At 36.7% G+C, this 19,322-nt stretch overlaps 1 protein-coding gene across 9 annotated transcripts; it reads right to left on the bottom strand.

Annotated features, from left to right (window-relative positions):
• Nucleotides 1–5,476: 5,476 nt before the first annotated feature.
• On the bottom strand, nt 5,477–13,140 carry LOC306864710 (uncharacterized protein). 9 transcript variants are annotated; one of them, XM_079408880.1, is made up of 12 exons: nt 12,994–13,140; nt 12,318–12,400; nt 11,099–11,230; nt 10,849–10,935; nt 10,633–10,712; nt 8,032–8,084; nt 7,881–7,939; nt 7,655–7,694; nt 7,516–7,562; nt 7,366–7,429; nt 7,173–7,231; nt 5,477–7,085 (listed from the first exon to the last, which is right to left on the bottom strand). In XM_079408880.1, the coding sequence occupies exons 2-12, from the start codon at nt 12,396–12,398 to the stop codon at nt 6,684–6,686; spliced, it is 1,104 nt and encodes a 367-aa protein (XP_079265006.1). In that variant the 5' UTR covers nt 12,399–12,400; nt 12,994–13,140; the 3' UTR covers nt 5,477–6,683. The 9 variants fall into 9 exon arrangements, with proteins under 9 accessions (XP_079265006.1, XP_079265004.1, XP_079265005.1 ...); XM_079408878.1 differs by having other exon boundaries at nt 12,299–12,400; nt 12,994–13,137; XM_079408879.1 differs by lacking the exon at nt 12,994–13,140 and adding an exon at nt 12,836–12,925 and having other exon boundaries at nt 12,299–12,400.
• Nucleotides 13,141–19,322: the final 6,182 nt, after the last annotated feature.

Genomic DNA, 19,322 nt, shown 5'->3' with positions numbered 1-19,322 from the left:
GGTGGCTTTATATCAGCTTTACAGTATTTAGACGGGGAAATAGTTTGGCGAAATAGTGTCATTCTCCTTTGGCCAGACAAAATCAGCAGTTTAAATCTAGCGGGCATTTATCTAGGTTTAACGTTTAAACATTGTTATATGCTTGACCTGTTTTATTATATCTATATATTTTATTTTAGGCAAGTCATGATGATTTGAGAAGGCTAAACTGATCAAGCATAAGTTATGGCTAAAGGCTAAAGCAGAATCAGATTGTGCAAAGGACTCATCTGGTTCCTGTGGTCTTGTCCTGATGGCCGTCTTGGAGACAGGGTCTTCACTGGGGATCAGTCTCTGGGGCTCATCTAGGTGTCCTGGCTGTAGAGGTCATCTCTAGGTGCTGATCCACCATCTGATCTGGATACGGACTGGATCCGGGTGGCTGCAGTGACCATCTGATCTGAATACAGTCTGGATCTGGGTGGCTACAGTGACCTCAGAATAAGAAAGAAACAGACTAATATTAGCGTAGATGCCATTCTTCTAATGATGTAACAAGTACATCAGGGTGTTTTGGGAAGTGTTCCCGGTTCCGGTTGACCTAATTAATGCAGCCTAACAATCCTTTAACGGATTTGAATTATAGAAAGGCGATAGTGTATTATGTGTAAACCAGTTTAAAGAGATGGGTCTTAGATTTAAACTGACAGAGTGTGTCTGCTTCCCGAAAAGTGTTAGGTAGATTGTTCCAGAGTTTGGGCGCTAAATAGGAAAACGATCTCCCGCCCGCATTGATTTTGATATTCTAGGTATTATCAAATGGCCAGAGTTTTGACATTGCAGCGGACGTGAAGGACTATAATGCGATAAGAGCTCACTCAAATACTGAGGTGCCAAACCATTCAGGGCCTTACAGGTAATTAGCAAGATCTTAAAGGGGTGGTTTACTGCCTTTTTTCTTTGCTTGATTGTGTTTATGGGGTGCAATAACATGTCTTCGTGTTTCGCTTGTTAAAAAATGCCTTATTTTTCATAAATTTCACCTTTATTGTAAGCCGCTTTCTCCTCTGTCATTTGAACGACCGGTTGACTTCCTGATTCTATGAAACCACTCCCTCAGAAACAAGCAATGGGCTCAGATTGGTTAATTGGGCCGGTGTGTTGTGATTGGCTAAACTGAGTACTGCACATTGTCCGGACACTTCACGCCCATTACCTTTACGGGCGACAGTTGCATGTGCTCCGGTCAAATGTAAATAATGGTGTCAATATTGCCGTGTCAGTTTGAGCCAGAATCAGACCCAGAAAGCGGTAATGAAGAGAGTCAAGCAGAACCTCCGCAAACATGGCTCTTACAAAACGTTTCTGAATGGTCCATTTTTTTTTGTATTATTATTCTCTCAAAGAATTTCGATATGCTGTTACTTGAAAATGCTACTGCTGTTTGTTAGCTTTTGAGATACGGTTTTCTCCTGATTAAACGTTTAATATAACTGAATACATGACTAAGTAATTACATGAAAAATTACGTCATAAAGTATACATGGAAAATACATTTACAAAATTAGTACATAATTACAAATTCGGGTCCAAAATGTTTGTACACGTTTGTCATAGACACACAAAATAGCATAACTAACTGCCTACTAAAGCCAGCGTTGGCATTTGTTTACTTCCTTGATAAAACTAAAACATTACGTCTGAAATTATACATGCAAATACATTTAAAATGATTAAATCTTACTTACAGGTTGTGGCCCAACAACTGCTGCCTCTGGTTTTAAAGTTGGAACTGCTCCATGTTTTAGTAATAGTTTCTGGTTGAATCCGGCATTGAACTCATGTAGATTTTGGAAGCTGTCTTCCGTAAAATGCGCAGCACAGAGAGCTAAGTTACGATTGTAATTGTCAGGAACATAATCAAACATAAATTTTAACCATTGTTGACGAACTACAGCGTCCGTAGGAAGCCGAACACAGAAGACCTGACAGCCTGGTGAAAATAACACACTTTTGACGGCATGGCTACAGCTCTCCACTGTAACTCTTCCTCTTCGACAAAGCTGCAGAACATGGCCTTGCCCCCCTTTTTGTATGTTCCGGAGGGAGGGTTGATGTAAATTTATGGGTTTGTTACGTATGAAACCCGGGAAGTATCTCGTTGTAGTCCAATTTGAGTCGTTTTTGTAGGCATTAAACTTCCTGATTTTTAAAAGACGATATCTCCGCTTACGTTGAACTTTCAGCGCAGCAACTTTGCAGATACTGTTCATGCACCAAAAGCAACATTACACACTATTTAAAATGAAAAAAGTGAAATCGCAATCAACCACCCCTTTAAAATGTATACAATGTTTAATAGGGAGGCAGTGCGGTGTTGACAGAACCGGGCTAATGTGGTCATACTTCCTGGTTCTAGTAAGAACTCTAGCTGCTGGAGTTTGTTTATTAAACATGCAGAGCAACCACCCAATAAAGCATTACAATAATCTAGCCTTGAGGTCATGAATGCATGAATTAATGTTTCAGCATTTGACATTGAGAGCATAGGTCGTAATTTAGATATATTTTTAAGATGGAAAAATGCAATTTTGCAAATGCAAGAAACATGTTTTTCGAAGGAAAGATTGCTATCAAAAAGTATGCCTAGGTTCTTAGCTGATGACGAAGAATTTACAGAGCAGCCGTCAAGTATTAGACAGTGATCTAGGTTATTACATGCAAAAGTTTTTGGTCCAATAATTAACACCTCTGTTTTTTCTGAATTTAGCAGTAAGAAATTGCTAGTCATCCAGTTTTTGGTATCAACTATACATTCTGTTAGTTTTGCAAATCGGTAAGCTTCATCAGGTCGCGAAGAAATATAGAGCTGGGTATCATCAGCATAAGAGTGAAAGCTAACACCGTGTTTCCTAATGATATCTCCCAAGGGTAACATGTAAAGCGTGAAAAGTAAGGGGCCTAGTACTGAGCCTTGAGGTACTGCATACTGCATTTGTGATTGGTATGATACCTCTTCATTTACTGCCACAAATTGATGGCGGTAAGATAAGTACGATTTGAATCCTTTAATGCCAACATAATTTTCTAGTCTATTTAAAAGAATGTTGTGGTCGATAGTGTCAAACTAAGATCCAGTAGCACTAATAGAGAGATACAACCACGATCAGATGATCAGTGTTGTGCAAGTTACTTCCAAACTGTAATTCATTACAGATTACTTGTTACTGTTATTTAAAAGTAATTCCTTACCTTATAGTATTACTGTCTCAGAATTGTAATGTGTTACATGACTCCTGTATTACTTTTGAGTTACTTTCACCAAAATATCTACAGAAGTAAAGTCGTGACGTATTGTCAAGTATGGTGACCCATACTCGAAATTGGTGCTCTGCGTTTAACCCATCCAAGTGCACACACACAGCAGTGAGTAGTGAACAAATGCACACACACACACACACACACACACCGTGAACACACACCCGGAGCAGTGGGCAGCCATGCTGCAGCGCCCGGGTTCGGTGCCTTGCTCAAGGGCACCTCAGTCGTGGTATTGAGGGTGGAGAGAGCGCTGGACATTCCCTCCCCCCACCTACAATTCCTGCCGGCCGGGGGCTCGAACTCGCAACCTTTCGATTACGAGTCCGACTCTCTAACCATTAGGCCACGACTTCCCCCAAACTTAACATTCTAAAATGACAAAATGTACTAGAGCCCTGCCCTAATGGCAAAGTGTTTATATTTTGTTCCGGTTTTTTATTAAGTTCATTTAGAAAAAGAGTTTGGAGCATTTTATTTTTCATTAAATAAGTTTTTCCTTTCTTAAAGTAACGACCAAGTGGCCAGCGGCAGACCGGCAGGCTGATCATAACTTATGCTTGATCAGTTTAGCCTTCTCAAATCATCATGACTTGCCTAAAATAAAATATATAGATATAATAAAACAGGTCAAGCATATAACAATGTTTAAACGTTAAACCTAGATAAATGCTCGCTGCCTCCAGTAGTTTGTGGGGAGAGTGGAAACTAAAGCGCAGGACATGGAGGCACCAGCGCAATCAATTGCAATTTTTTTTCAATGGAAACAACTTACGCCATAATTTTTGCTCATAAAGGTAAGAGTAATACATCATTTGTTACTGTAAAGTGTCTACTTTTATTTGTGTGCACTCACAATATCAACAAAATGTCGTTTTATCTTGAACAGGAGCGCTTCACAAAAATTAACCTAAAGACAGTGAATACATGCCTTAAAGACATGATAAATATATATATAGAAAGCTTTAAATTAATGTTATGTTATTTCCACCAGCGCGGCAATTTTTTTTTCCATCAATAATTGATGGATGTCTAAAATATAAAGATAAGGAGAAGTCTAAAACAGGCCCGAGGACCGGTCCGCGTCTGAACTATGATGTGATATTGGCCCGAAGCCCGGCCCTAGGTACATAAAAAAAGTCGGAGCCCGAAAAAAAAAAGAAAGGGACTAACAGTGTGTTGTAACGCAAACGTTACTGAACATGTACCGAGTAAAATATTACTGAAAATTGATTAGTAATGCCTTACACTACTGCGTTACAGCAAAAAGTAATACGTTACTGTAATGCATTACTTTTGTAATGCATTACTCCCAACACCGCAGGTGATAAAAGCAGGTCGTTTGTAACTCTAATGAGAACAGTCTCAGTACTATGGTATGGTCTAAATCCTGACTGGAAATCCTCACATATATAATTTTTCTCTAAGAAGGAACATAGTTGTGATGATACTACCTTTTCTAATATCTTTGACAGAAAAGGGAGATTCGAGATCGGTCTGTAATTAATTAATTATTTGGGGTCAAGTTGTGGTTTTTAATGAGAGGCTTAATAACAGCCAATTTGAAGGTTTTTTGGGACATATCCTAATGACAATGGTGAGTTAATAATATTCAGAAGAGGATCTATTACTTCTGGAAGCACCACTTTTAGGAGCTTAGATGGAACAAGGTCTAAAATATAGGTTGTTGGTTTAGATGATTTAACAAGTTTATACAATTCTTCATTTCCAATAGAAGAGAATGAGTGGAATTGTTCCTCAGGGCATCTACTGTGCACTATCTGATGCGATACTGTGGCTGACAGCTGCATGGTTACAATTTTATCTCTAATAGAAGTAAAGTAAGTCATTACTACTGTGCTGCTGGGTAATGTCTGCACCTGCTGTTGTTATATTTTTTGTTAATTTAGCCACTGTATTAAATAAATACTTGGGGTTGTGTTTGTTTTCTTCTAAAAGAATGCTTTTCTGTAGGATAGGGTACTTTCCCGCCAAGCAATACTAAATAAATCAGGAAGATTATTTATAAAGTAGTCTTTTGTGGTAGAAGTGATGGTTCTGTGCAGAATCAAAAAAGTCAAACAGGCGTGCACATCCCAACCACCCAGATCGGGCTCAGGTGCAGGACAACTGAGGAACTTGAACAAAGAAAAAGGAGAGAAGTCCGCACACTGAAAATAGCTGCTCCAAATTAATTTATTAACAGCAACGTTTCGACCCTCAGGTCTTCATCAGGCTCAATGAAGTGATGGTTCTACCATATTTGTAACAAGTAGTTGGCTTTACAGCTTTAGCCATATGGAATATACACGAAACTAGATAATGATCTGAGATATCATTGCTCTGCTGCAATATTTCAACTCCACTGTCATCAATTCCATATGACAGTATTAAATCTAGAGTATGATTTCGACAATGAGTAGGTCCTGAAATGTGTTGTTTAACACCAATGGAGTTTAGAATGTCTATAAATGCTGATCCCAACAAATCTCTTTCATTATCAACATGGATATTAAAATCACCAGCAATTAAGACTTTATCTGCAGCCAGCACTACCTCAGATAGAAAATCAGTAAATTCTTTAATAAAGTCTGTATGGTGCCCTGGTGGCCTGTATACAGTAGCCAGTACAAACATCGCACAGGATTTATTATTAGCACTTGTTTCTTTGGATAACATTATATGAAGCACCATTACTTCGAATGAATTATACTTGAAACCCGACCTCTGAGAAATACTGAAAATATATATTGTGGCAGCACCTCCCCCTTTACCTTTTGGACGCGGTTCATGTTTGTAACTGTACTCTTGGGGTGTAGACTCGTTTAAAGTAATGTAGTCATGTGGTGTTAGCCAGGTTTCATTTCTGCAGCAGCATCCTCAAATGTAGTCGTTACAGGAAACAAATATCTATGTTTTCTGCCGCTTACATCAGACGTTCACAATCACTGTCTATTGTGGCTAGTGATTGCTTTCTTGACTCATACCACTGAAGACCTCATATTATGAAGACCAGAGACAAGTGAAATCAGATTGTAACTTTATAACCAATAAAACAATATCAGCCACCAGCTTCTTTCTTAATAATTTTGTGTTAGTGAGATTCATATAAGTGTAATGACTTTCTGGGCTCTCCGATAATAATAAAAAAAAATAAATAAAAAACAAATATTTAGAGAAAGAAAAAAACCCCCCTAGAAATACAAAAATTGAGGGAAAAAAAAAAAGCTGCTTTAACTTTTATTTGTACCCAACTTAGCATCTTTTAAGAAATTCAAATCTTAAAAAATGAAATACTCTAAATTACAGTAGAAAGAGTCACATTCATACTCCTTCAAACCTTATATGAACCAAAGTTTCAACACACTGAAGAAATGTTGCCAAAATCATATTTGTCCTGATGCAACAGTGCGTATGTCACTGTATGGCCCATAACGGCCAAATATATCCTTCCCCACAACGATGAAGCACAGTCGTTTATCTCCTTTGCAGTCTGACACCTTGCAGGCCATAGGAAGAGGCATGGCTTTGATCTCTCCAAGGCACTTCCATCCTGAAAAAGTGCCGTTTTTTTGTTCATGGGAAACGTAAATGTAGTAGCAATCCATCTCGGCTACATGGGGATCTTTCCGATCCACGTTCCACGCGATACCTAGTTCTTGTGCGCTTCCAATCCGAGCTAGTTTCACCACTGGCTTCTGGGGCAAGTTGCAAGAGGCAGCTACAACCGGAAGCTCTTTAGGAAACGGAGTCTCTGGGAACGAATGGAGTTTGGAGTGCCAGTCCTCCTATGAAGGAAAGGTAGAAACCAAAATCTTATGGCTGTTTTGATATAAACTTATCGATATAGTAGCACATACAAAACATTAGCATACCTCTTCCAACTGAACTGAAGAACTGACACAGTCCTCCTCCGTAACACTTTGTTTTTCTTCTGTTCATTAAATAAAATGACAATAAATTAAGACTTAAAGAATTGTTTTCAATTTGTTTGGTTTGGCATTAACCAAAATTTTAGAAAAAAACAAAATAACAAAAACAAATTAGATAAATTCATTGGCATCATACCTTTAATAGCTATAGGCGGTGTGCTTGAGGGTTTTGATTGCTCCTGTCTTGAAGGTTCCGATTTCTGCAGGGCACAAATGTGCAAACAAAACAGTGTGAAAATGCACATTTAGAAATGAGAGAAACCTGAGTGAGAGAACGATGGTGTACCTGATCTGATGGTTGGGTAACCAGGCTCTCTTCATTCAGTCTGGCTGCTGAACCAGAACAAAAACACATAATACAGCCCACCATACAGTCTATACAACAGAGCATTGATTACAAAATCATTTTATTCATGATTAAATACCTCTGTCTTCTGTAAGGTCAACAAATTGATTCTTAGGCCGCTGAAATGAAGAGAGAACATTTTATCCCTTTGAAGTAGATATGAACAATGGTAATCTACAGTCCCCAGCATGGTCTGATCATGTTATCACATGAGCCACATAATCACAAAACTATACAAATACTCCAGGAATAAACAAAAGCCAAGTAATGATTGATAATGAGAAGGCATTGAAAGAAACCTTTACCAAACTCTGCCAGAACCCTTTCTTTGGTCTTCTCAGTGTAGTAATGTCACAATCATTGCCTGTTAGTGCAAAAACAATCATTTTAATGCATCACAGTATAAATATTTGGCATTGCTGAGGTTTGAATAAATTATGAAAATAGCAACAAGACCTGCTGATGACACTGATGCATTGTCACTGAAACACCCTCCATTGACTGAACTTCTGGTTTAAAAAAATAAAATAAATAAAAATGAGAATTCTGCACTCCAACAAGACATCTAAATGAAATATTAAAACAATTAAAAAATATTTTTTGGGGATATTAGTTGTCCATTCACAAATGCCCTATTTTTACAATTTGATCGCTCAATACTCACTTCAAATTAATCTTTAAAAACACTAATTTAATAGCACGGTTTACTTTTTTTTTTTTTTTTTTATATTGGCTTAATGATATAGGTCATACATTTAAGAGGTCCTATTATGCCCCTTTTTACAAGACGTAATATAAATCTCAGGTGTCCCGAGAAAGTCAACTTCACATCAACTGTCAAATGCACTCAAGGTTATGTCAAAAACTCACAAAGTTCACATAAACACAGTCGGTTATGTCTGTGAGCATTAACAGCCGAACACGTATAAATATATTAGATCTGTGAATCAGCGTCTCTTGGACATGGTGATAATACACAACTAACACAAATCAACCAGGCCTCGCTCCCTCTTATATTCTGATGTATGCCCTGGGTGGGAATTATTTAGACGAGAGATATTGTGATGTATAAATTCCCAGTATAAAACTCAGGACTATAATCGAAGTGTTTGAGGGAGTTTAGAAAGAGTGCTTACTGATGTAGAGAATACCTCCCCCTTGGAGTGGACTTTGCAGATCTTTTTCATGCAAAACAACATTACACACTAGTCAAGGAAGTTGAAAATGTAAAAAACAAAAGAAATCATAATGGGACTTTGTTAATATTGCTGCATCTCTAGCAGATCAATCCAACAGAGCAATATTTGGGCTGATTTTATTATTAAAAATTTTAATCTCTCTATTATTAGCACAATTAAATCACTATATGGCAATGATCTTGTATTAAGAACTTTTGTGGGAAAATTTTCAAACAAATTTGGGGACAGAAAAACCAAGTCCATCGCATTTGAGTTCTTACAGTGAATTGTGATTGTGGTAATTCAACAGTTAAGCAGATGGCTAGGATAACAAATAGCTGTAATCATTGGTTTGAACGAGTATGCTTTGTTGGCCTTGAAACACAAACATTAAGCAGCAATGAACGCCTCTTCAGTGAACCACACTAGTTTATAAGGCTACAACAGCCACACATGAAAGTGAAGAAATGCCACTTGGCATACGGCACATCAGGGAAAGAAATGGAAAGGTGCCAAGAATGCAGCCTTGAATCATTACTGAATTAAAAACAACCCACCGAAAAGAAAAAGGTCCACAGGGGAACACTGAGATGATTTAACTTTGATCATTCTATTAGAATATCTTCTGATTAAACAGTAAATGGAATATTTTAGCGATTGTCATTCAAACAGCAGGCTCACTCCTTCTGCATCATTTTCAAGTTGAAAGGCATCAGTCTGCAGCATTAAAGCATATACAGATCCTAGGGATGTAACGGTATGAAAATTTCTAATCACGATTATAGTGACCAAAATTATCACGGTTATCAGTATTATCACGGTATTGTTAAAATGTGCTGGAGATGTTCAAAAAGTACCGAAACATAAATCACTTCACCAAGTTTCATACTTAAAAATCAACAAACAGCAAATAAAATGACTTTTTGTTTGCATAATCACTAAAACAATAACATTACCAATGAGGTCTGGATTTTAAATGACAACTTGACTGACAACAGTTTAATAGCATGTTCAAATAAATAATGTAAATGTTCAAATAAAGCTTTGAAAAAGTTTAACATAAAGGTAGACCACACATTTCAGCCTTTAAAGAAAAGGGTTAAATTAAAATGATAATTAATAAATGATTATATGTATTTTATCTGCTCCATAAATAATTCTATATAGCATATCTGAATTGTTTAAATGTACATAAGTTTGTTTTTCATCAACCGGTTAAAATTTACAGCAGGTCATGCAAATTTGGTCAATTTTTTGGCCAGACAGAAACTGCACACAGACTGAATGTAAATAAGTGTCTGTAAATCCAGTCTCTGGCAGCAGGTGGCGCTTTATACGGAAAAGCTGAATTACAGCTGATTCCTGTGAACTCCGCGAACACTTCCTTTAGGTATTACATGGAGCGAAGATGAGAACAAAATGCCATCAAATCGTTTCTGAAGACAGTCCAAACCTTCAGAGGTACATTCATATAATTAATTCATTGATATATTAATTTGTATAATTCCCTTAGCACTCTTTTAAAACCTCTCAGCTTTTCCGCCCTATTTTCACTCAGAACGAAACTACTGTGCTGCTGTGCGCACGTGAGACTGTTACTGAAAACTCTGCTTTATGCCGGAGAGTATTTATGTATCGCGAGTTGTTTAAATCACGGTAATCGAATACGGTTTTAATGATAATTAAAATATGAAACGGTAATACTAACCGCGGGGAATTTTATCATGATTTATCGTCAAACCGGTAATCGTTACATCCCTAACAGATCCACAGCTAAATTAACACCGAAAGCCCCTTCAAAAGGTAATATTTTACTTTATTGGTGCCAGTGGTGTATTATGAATGAAGTTTGTTATAGGTCTAAAATACTTTAGAATACCTGAATGTATTGGTTATTGTTTCAGCTGGAGAGATGCATCGCTGTGGCTGCACAGAAGGATGACTAACAGAAGGAGGAGACTGTTCAAAAAAAAATTGGGAAAACAACAGTGATGAGTTACACAACTACAATAATAGAAGTCAGCTTCATAAATGTCTTAGTATTATCATTATCAAACCTTGGTTCTACAAATAAATCTCATCATATAGCTCATACCTGACTCGGAGAAATCTCTAAGGATCTGAACTTTCTGATATATGCAAATACTGCATCTCCCCTTCGTTTTATCTTCCTTACATGAGCCTGCAAAAGAACAACAACAAAAAAAAACCAACTGATTTAACACAGAAAATGTGTATGGTGGTCTTAATATACTGGCCCTACAGTAATATGGATTATTATACTAAATATATTTAGTTATATTAGTATATTAAAGTCCACAGAAATGGGAAAGTTGGTCTCTTACTTCCAGTTTCTTGATTCTGGCATCATATCTGGGTTCACCATTCACCTCACCGATTCGCTCCATCAGATTCTTCATCTTGTAGTCAGACTGCTCGACTGCGGTCACAACTTTATCTGAAATGATCTTTTCGATCTATCAATAAACAGGTTACGAACGGGGTGAGATCATATGCAGTTCTGGAAATATACAGTGTACAGCTGGTTTGTACACCATTCAATAATGAATTTAAGTTAAGGTAACAAATACATGGATTGCAGATAAAGAACATGTAAATTAATACTCTAATTTTTGCATGTTTTGTTTGGCTGCAAGGCCAGTCACAATATAAATTGCACACACTTGCACAGCAAACATTCTTATCTAGTTACTTATTAAAAATAACAACGAACATGACTGCTTCAAAATTTGTGTTTTGGACACGGATGCGTTTAATTTACATTGTGGAACAAAGCGTCAAAGTATCATCATGTTATGTTTACCACAGGCTTCATTTTACTCATAAATGGAAAACCCCCCTTATAAACCCTAAAGGAAAATCTATGACATACTATGACAGTTTATCCATACTGTGGAAGTCAATGGGGACCATTAACTGTTTGGTTACTAGCATTACTCAAAATGTGTTTTTTAATGTCATAAAGAAACAAACAAACTCATACAGGATCAGAACAGCTTATGGGTGAGTAAATGACAGATTTTTCATTTTTGGGTGAATGAACCTGTATGAGTTACTTTGTAACATTAAAATAATAATAATAATAATACAATAAGTCAATTTCAAAAGTAGCCATGTAATAAGTAGAATAGTGTACGGTCAGTAACAGATCTGACCACCTTTATATCAATGACAAACTTTAAATAAATTAGCTTTAATTTTATGGACTATGCACATGACCTGACATTTTCCAGAATGCTTTTTGCCCTAGATGCCTACGTTTATTTTATATCAGTTACCTGAAAAAGGCTGGTGCACATTTTGTGATATATTGAATTTGACATTTTTGTTTGCTGATTGTTTTGACAGTACTGAACTTAATTCAATTGATGGAAAACACTCCCTTTTTTTAGAGAGTGAATACATATTTACATATTCAAGAGCTCGTGATCTGAAAGAGAATGAAACAGTCTTTCAAATTCAAAAACAAGGTTACAGAAACTTATCAAATCCTTTTACATTTCATTACTATTCTGGGAGAAAACATTCAACCGACAAACTTGCCTCAGATCGAGGAAGCTTATTAGCCTTCTGCCCGCTTTCTGGTAATGTTGCAGAGTCGTCCTCATATCTGGACCTTTTCATACCTAAGAAGAACGATGTAAAGCTCAATTCATTTCGAATGATCAGCGGTTACATTTCATGATAAAAACCAAACAAATTAGAGATGGAATAAAGCATTAGTTCCTTTAGAACCCTCAAAGAAAACACGTGTCCTTCGTTTCAGATTAAACAGCAACCAAGATTCAATCATAGCTATAATACAGACAACTGCATCGAAGACAATCCTGTGCTTTTTATTCATAAACACATCTACACTGAATGAAACAAACAACCCGGAAAAGACGTGGAAGTATAGCAACAACCAGCTCTCTGGTTAAAAAGCGTTAGCGACGCTTCTAGCTGCACTAATGATAAATGGCCTTTCCTCTGAAACGCTAGCTACATTCGACGGTGACGACCCAGAATCAAATAATTGAAACAATGAAAAGTTTAAGCAAGGTACAATCCGTATTGCTTACTAAACCAGCACGTTTTCTATCACCATACAAGCATGCACAACGCGTTTGGAAAACCCATGGACTCTGGCGCTTGCCATAACAAATTCCAAACGGAGCCCGCGAGTTGTTTGCGTTGCGTCCTCCCGACAAAACTAAATATATTTTTTAAAACAACCCACCTGGACTGCTTTCTTAAACAGAATGCCGAACGTGTCGTAACTACCGGTCAGCTTAGTATATTTCCGTTTCTTTAAACAATATAAGTCCCGCCACGAAAGGTAGTGAGTAGCAATGCACGTTTTGTGAATGAATGGTTCTTATGAGTCGAATCTTTTCAGTGAATTAGTTTCGATTCTTTCACGAATGGGACTAATAACGGATCTTTCTGACATGTCCCACTCGAAATGAACCCTAACTGAGAACCGGAGTGGGGGATAGTGGGGAACCAAAGGGACTTTTATTTCACTGATTGAGCGACTAATATTAAAGCTGCCGAATAACAGCAATTTGACCTAACTTAGATGATTGTATGATAGCTTTATTTGTAAATACATTTTATATTTTTTATTTAGTATTGTAATTTAAATGCAAATGACATTTAGTTTATACAGTAACATCTTTTTAACGTTGTATTTTACAATGGAGCTTATTGGTTCGTTCATTCTGAACACTGAATGTAGAGAGCATATATGAGGACCCTTCTTGACTGCAAAGAGTCGCTGAGTATTTGAACCGGTTCTTTTAAACGAACTGTTCGAAATTAGAATAGAACCGCCGTGCCAATAATGTTTATTATTATTATTCTTTCTAATGCTTGTTTCTCTTTTTACCATTTGCTGCTTGTTTATTTTCAGGTTTTACTCAACTAGCATGGGTTTAGTGTAGTAGAGTAATGAAGGTCGTCTCTTATTTTCCTCTAAATTGCTTAGCTGCTTGATTTTAATCTACATTAACTGTTCTCCTCAGTTTGGCTAGACACGTAATTGTGTAAGCATATACAAAAACTCATAAAAAAAACATTCCAATGAATTTTGCCCAGTTAAAGATAAAGCACCAGCCTGCGGGTGGAGATGTTTTTGCAGGCCCTTGACGTCGATGTCCCATAGGGATTCTGTTAGCAGGAACACATTTTAGAGTCAGAGGGTTGCTCGGAAACATAATGAAATGTTTTCCCGTCTTAAAATACCCAATTCACCACGTCTTTGATTGAGATATAAAATATTATGGCCCAGGTGCACCCAAGGGCCCTAGTGCAGAGCAGACATTAGTGTTAAATAAATAAATAAATACTACAGTGGTGCCTGAAAGCTTGTGATCCCTTTAGAATTGTCTATACACTCTAAATAAAGGTGCTTAAAAAGGTTCTTCACAGTGATGCCATCGGATAACCATTTCTTTAAAGGTTTTTTAAAGAATCACCTCGTTCTTAATCTGAAGAACCTTCTTTTGCCACAAAGAACCTTTTGTGAAACAGAAACGTTCTTTAGATGTTAAAGGTTCTGGTCACACTTTATATTAGGTGGCCTTAACTACTATGTACTTACATCAAAAAATAAGTACAATGTACTTATTGTGGTCATATTGTATTGTAAAACACTTTTGCTGCTATTGAGGTGGGATAGGGGTAAGGTTAGGGACAGGTTTGGTGGTATGGGTAGGTTTAAAGGTGGGTTAAGGTGTAAGGGATAGGTCAACAGTGTAATTATAAAGGTAATTATAGAAATTAATTACAGATGTAACTACATATAGGTATTTTAAAAAATATAAGTGCAATGTAAAAACATGCATGGACACAATAAGTGCATTGTATCAAATTATTTATTTAAATGTAAGTACATAGTAGTTAAGGCCACCTAATATAAAGTGGGACCAAGGTTCTTTATGGAACCATTTAGACAAAAAAGGTTCTTCTATGGCATTGTGAAGCATCTTATTTTATATGACCCAAAACATCATCAGATTTTCACACAAGTCCTTAAAATAGACAAAGACAATCCAATCAAACAAATGAGACAAAAATACATTACTCTGTCATTTATTAACTGAGAAGAACGATGAAGTGTTACATTTCTGTGAGTAGTATTGTATAATTTTGCCGTAGAATATAGGTTATACTAACAAGAAAATGTAAATCATGGAAGCAATTTTTTATTTTTATTAATATACTAAATACTGTGTTAAAATAGCCTGAGAATGAATGCCTGTCTATGTGCAGTGAGTTCATATGAGATGCACTCAGAGGGAGAGCTAGTTGGAAATTTCCATACCATATTTGAAGAATATGTAAAACTAAGACCGTTGACAGTTGAGTCACCTCAAGATAATAAAGGTTATGCATGTTTTTTTTTAAAAAGAGCAACGGCAGCCATATTCCACAATTAGATAATAAACAAAGTGGGCTATGAGATAATGGTGGCAAACCGACCAGGTATAGCAAATAAAAAAAAATAGAAGGTTCTAACATAGATAAGAGAAAGGTATATAAGTTGATGTACCAACACTTGAAAACTCAGAGGCAGTTGATGTGGCGGCTGCGTTCTCGGCTTTGTTGTTTTGTTATAATAAAGTCTTTTCTTTCACATTTGAAACTCTGCTGTTTTGAGCCTTTCTAATTGCACCAACTGAGATCCAGACGAGCGACAACCTCTTTGTGCCACGACAGTAGCAAAAGTATGAATCTTTGCTTTCAGGATCTGGTGTGACCCCCTGCAGCAATAACTGCAGCTAACCGCTGATCAGTCCTGCAATAGCTTGTTGGAATTTTAGCCCATTCCTCATTACAATACTGCTTCAACTCTGTGATGTTGGTGGGTTTCCTCCTGAACTTCTTCCTTCAAGTTCTTCCACAACATTTCACTTGGAATAAGGTCTGGACTTTGACTTGGCCATTCCAAAACAGTAACTTTGTTCTTCTTCAACCGTTCTTTGGTAGAACAACTTGTGTGCTTGGGGTCGCTGACTTCCTGCTTGACCCACTTTCTCTTGGGATTCAGTTACTGGACAGATGTACTGACATTTTCTTTTAGAATTTGCTATTATAATTCAGAATTAATTGTTCCATCAACGATAGCAAGATGTCCTGGCCCAGATGCAGCAAAACAGGACCAACCCATGATACTACCATCACCATGTTTCACAGATGAGATAAGGTTCTTATGCTGGAATGCAGTGTTTTTCTTTCTCCAAACATAACGCTTCTCATTTAAACCAAAAAGTTCTATTTTGGTCTCATGCGTCCACAAAACATTTCTCCAATAGCCTGGCTTGTCCACATGATCTTTAGCATACTTCAGATGGGCAGCAATGTTCTTTTTGGAGAGAAGTGGATTTCTTCTTGCAACTGTGCCTTGCACATGGTTGTTCAGTGTTCTCCCGATGGTGGACTCATGAACATTAAAACCCTCTGATTGTTTGCGGGGTCTTTTTGACCCCAAATGACTTTGCTCAATTTTTAAAAAATGTTCCCTTTGTCCAAATGATATGAAACCTTCTACGGCTCTCAACACTTTCTAGATCTACAAAAAAATAAATAAATTGGAATGATATCTATTTTTATGTAAGCGTGACAAAATTTGTGACACTTGTGGTTTTCGGGGTCTCTGGAGACCCCGCAATCAAAATAGACAAAATTCATCATCAAAATCAGAAACAACGCAGAACACATCGACAGAAATGGCACAAATAAAGTGGCACACTTCCACCAATGCAAAAAACATCCACAATGCTAAATTATATTGCTCACAACACACACACACACACACACATATAGAGGAACACATTTTTGAGACTATAAAAACTGTTCTCTTATCATTTGTAAAATAAAATCGTCCAAAATGCAGTACCACCACAAAAATAAATTGGTGACACTGACACATTGAAAATGTGCACACTCACACACACACACACACACACAAACACACACACACACACACACATTTGTAAGGCTATAATTTGTCAAATAAAATCATCCAAAATGCAGAACCAACACAAATATAAAGTGGTGACACTGACACCGACAATGTGTACTCACACACTCTCTCTCACACACACACTTATTGTTCCTCGTTGTTTGATTTTTTCCCCATTTACTGATTTCTTTTACTAAATTTGATCTTTTTACTGCTTTATTTGCTCACTTGTTATTGCTGTTCAGTTCATGTGTTCATATGTAATATAACTGTTCATTTCTGTTCATTTTTGTTCTGTTACAGTTAGTAACTGAAATGTTGATTAAAATTGTAGAATTATATTAAAAATAGATAATTGAAATAAATGATCAAATCTTAAGACTCCAACATTTCTCTTTGTAACATTTTGTTCAGGTTTGATTCTAATCATAATGTAACATTATTGAAAAACTGGGGGTTTTTCAGTACAAAAAATACTAAACTTTGACAAAAAATATTTTATTTTTGTCATAATTGTGATTTTATAATATTTAGATATGAATCCAACTGAATCCAACTTGTGAAAAGATATCTTTCAGGTCTCTCAAATAGCAAATATAGTGGAGCTTTATGGCCATCTAGTGGTTAAAGTGATTTTTTTGTTTTATTTTAAAACTGCATTTTCCAAAAAAATGGGTATAAATGTTACATTAAATCATTTAAAATGATCCATGTTATCCCCATGAATGAAAGTTAGACATCTGGGCCTTTTATAAAGTGAATTTTACATCAAATGCTGTTTTTTTGTAAATTTGTAATTTAAATAAATATTTATTTATTTATTTATAGAAATTTAAAAGATATCATAAATCCTCCAAAAACTGCACACATGTTGAGTAAAAACATTAACAAACAGAGTAAAATTACATTTGTAAAAAAAAAAAAAACCTATTATCTTGTTACAAAATTAAATGTTATTGTCTGGGGTCTCTGGAGACCCCAGAAAAAACAATAGGGGACAGAAATTAAAACCATCAGAGGGTTTAACATTAGCCAGTGTGAGAAATGCTTTAGTTGTTTAGAAGTTACCCTGGGGACCTTTGCAATCTCATGAACTATTACACGGCTTTTGGAGTGACATTTGTTGGAGGACCACTCCTGGGGAAGGTAACAGTGGTCTTGAATTTCTTCCATTTGTTCTCAGTCTGTGTGACTGTGGATTTATGGAGTCCAAACTCTTTAGAGATGGTTTTGTAACCTTTTCCAGCCTGATGAGCAACAACAACTTTTCTGAGATCCTCAGAGATCTCCTTTATTAATGCTTGATTCACTTCACGATCAGTCTTTGATAAATCCCTGATCTTTAGATAAAACAGGGCACGCACTAACACCTGATAATGATCCCACTGATTGAAAACACCTCTGAACAGATGGACTGTAATTTCACTTTAAAATTAATTCCTAATCCTAAAGATTCACATACTTTTGCCACTCACAGATATGTAATATTAGATATTTTTCCCGAATAAACAATTTTCAAAGTACATATTTTCATCTCATTTGTTTGATTGGGTTCGCTTTGTTAACTTTCAGAACTTGCGTGAAAAACTGATGATCTTTTTGGTTTTTATGCAGAAAATTACAAAGGGTTTCGAGTACCACTGTAAGTCAACAGATACTGTCAACTGTTTAGTTCTCAACATTCTCCAACAATATCTTCTTTTGCATTCAACAGAAGAAAGAAACTCATACAGGTTTGGAACAAGTGGAGGCTGAGTAAATTATGACTGAATTTTGATTTTTGGGTGAACTATCCCTAATGGTATGGTCTCCCTCAGTATTGAAGCCTTTTGATTTCTATTGAGTTTGCAGGGTTAAGTTAAGAGGGGTCATGCGCATCTCTCATAGCAGGCTTTATTTGAGTTTTGTTACCTAATCTTTGCTTGCACAGTCTTGATGTAACTGCTCACATTTTCTTTGTTTTGCAGGGGCATTCACTTTGCATTACTTCTCAAACAGACATGGCACCGCTTCCCTGCATTCATGCATGACTCTATACCCAGCACCACAGTAATATTAAGCTGAAATACAAAGCCTGCAGGGAGAACTGAGAGCTGCAGTTTTTGAGCGTGAACACTTTTTTGGGGGGGCTTTTTTTTCTTCAGTTAAACATGAGATAGGGTGCAGACAGTGTCCAGAAAATAAGGGTATGATGGTTGAATGGAAAGACCAAAATAGAAGAAGAAGCACTTGGCTACTCACATTCTGGGATGTTTCTTTTTTTCAGTTTGACTTGCAGAGCTAAAATAGAAACATTTGCATATGTGTTAAAAAACAACGTCAGCTAAGAACTTCACAGGCATGAGGATCGTGTTCTCCTTCGAGAGGTAAAGCATCAGTCATGTTCTGCACCTGCTGGAGTAGTCTGCTAATGAGTAAAGCATGTTCACTGCAACTGCAGAAAATTAGAAATGGCCATTTCCTTCTGTCCGAGAGGATAATGGGAGTTAGGGCCTGGAGGTGTTGCAAGTGCTCCGACTGACAGTCTTCCATAAGCTTGAGTCATTCCCACAGAATCTGGTGACATCACGCAAAGAGCTTTTCTATGACTCATGCCTGTG

The sequence above is a fragment of the Barbus barbus genome, assembly GCF_936440315.1.
Source record: "Barbus barbus genome assembly, chromosome: 4".
Classification (NCBI taxonomy): Eukaryota; Metazoa; Chordata; class Actinopteri; order Cypriniformes; family Cyprinidae; genus Barbus; species Barbus barbus.
This window is presented reverse-complemented; position numbering and strand designations above follow the sequence as displayed.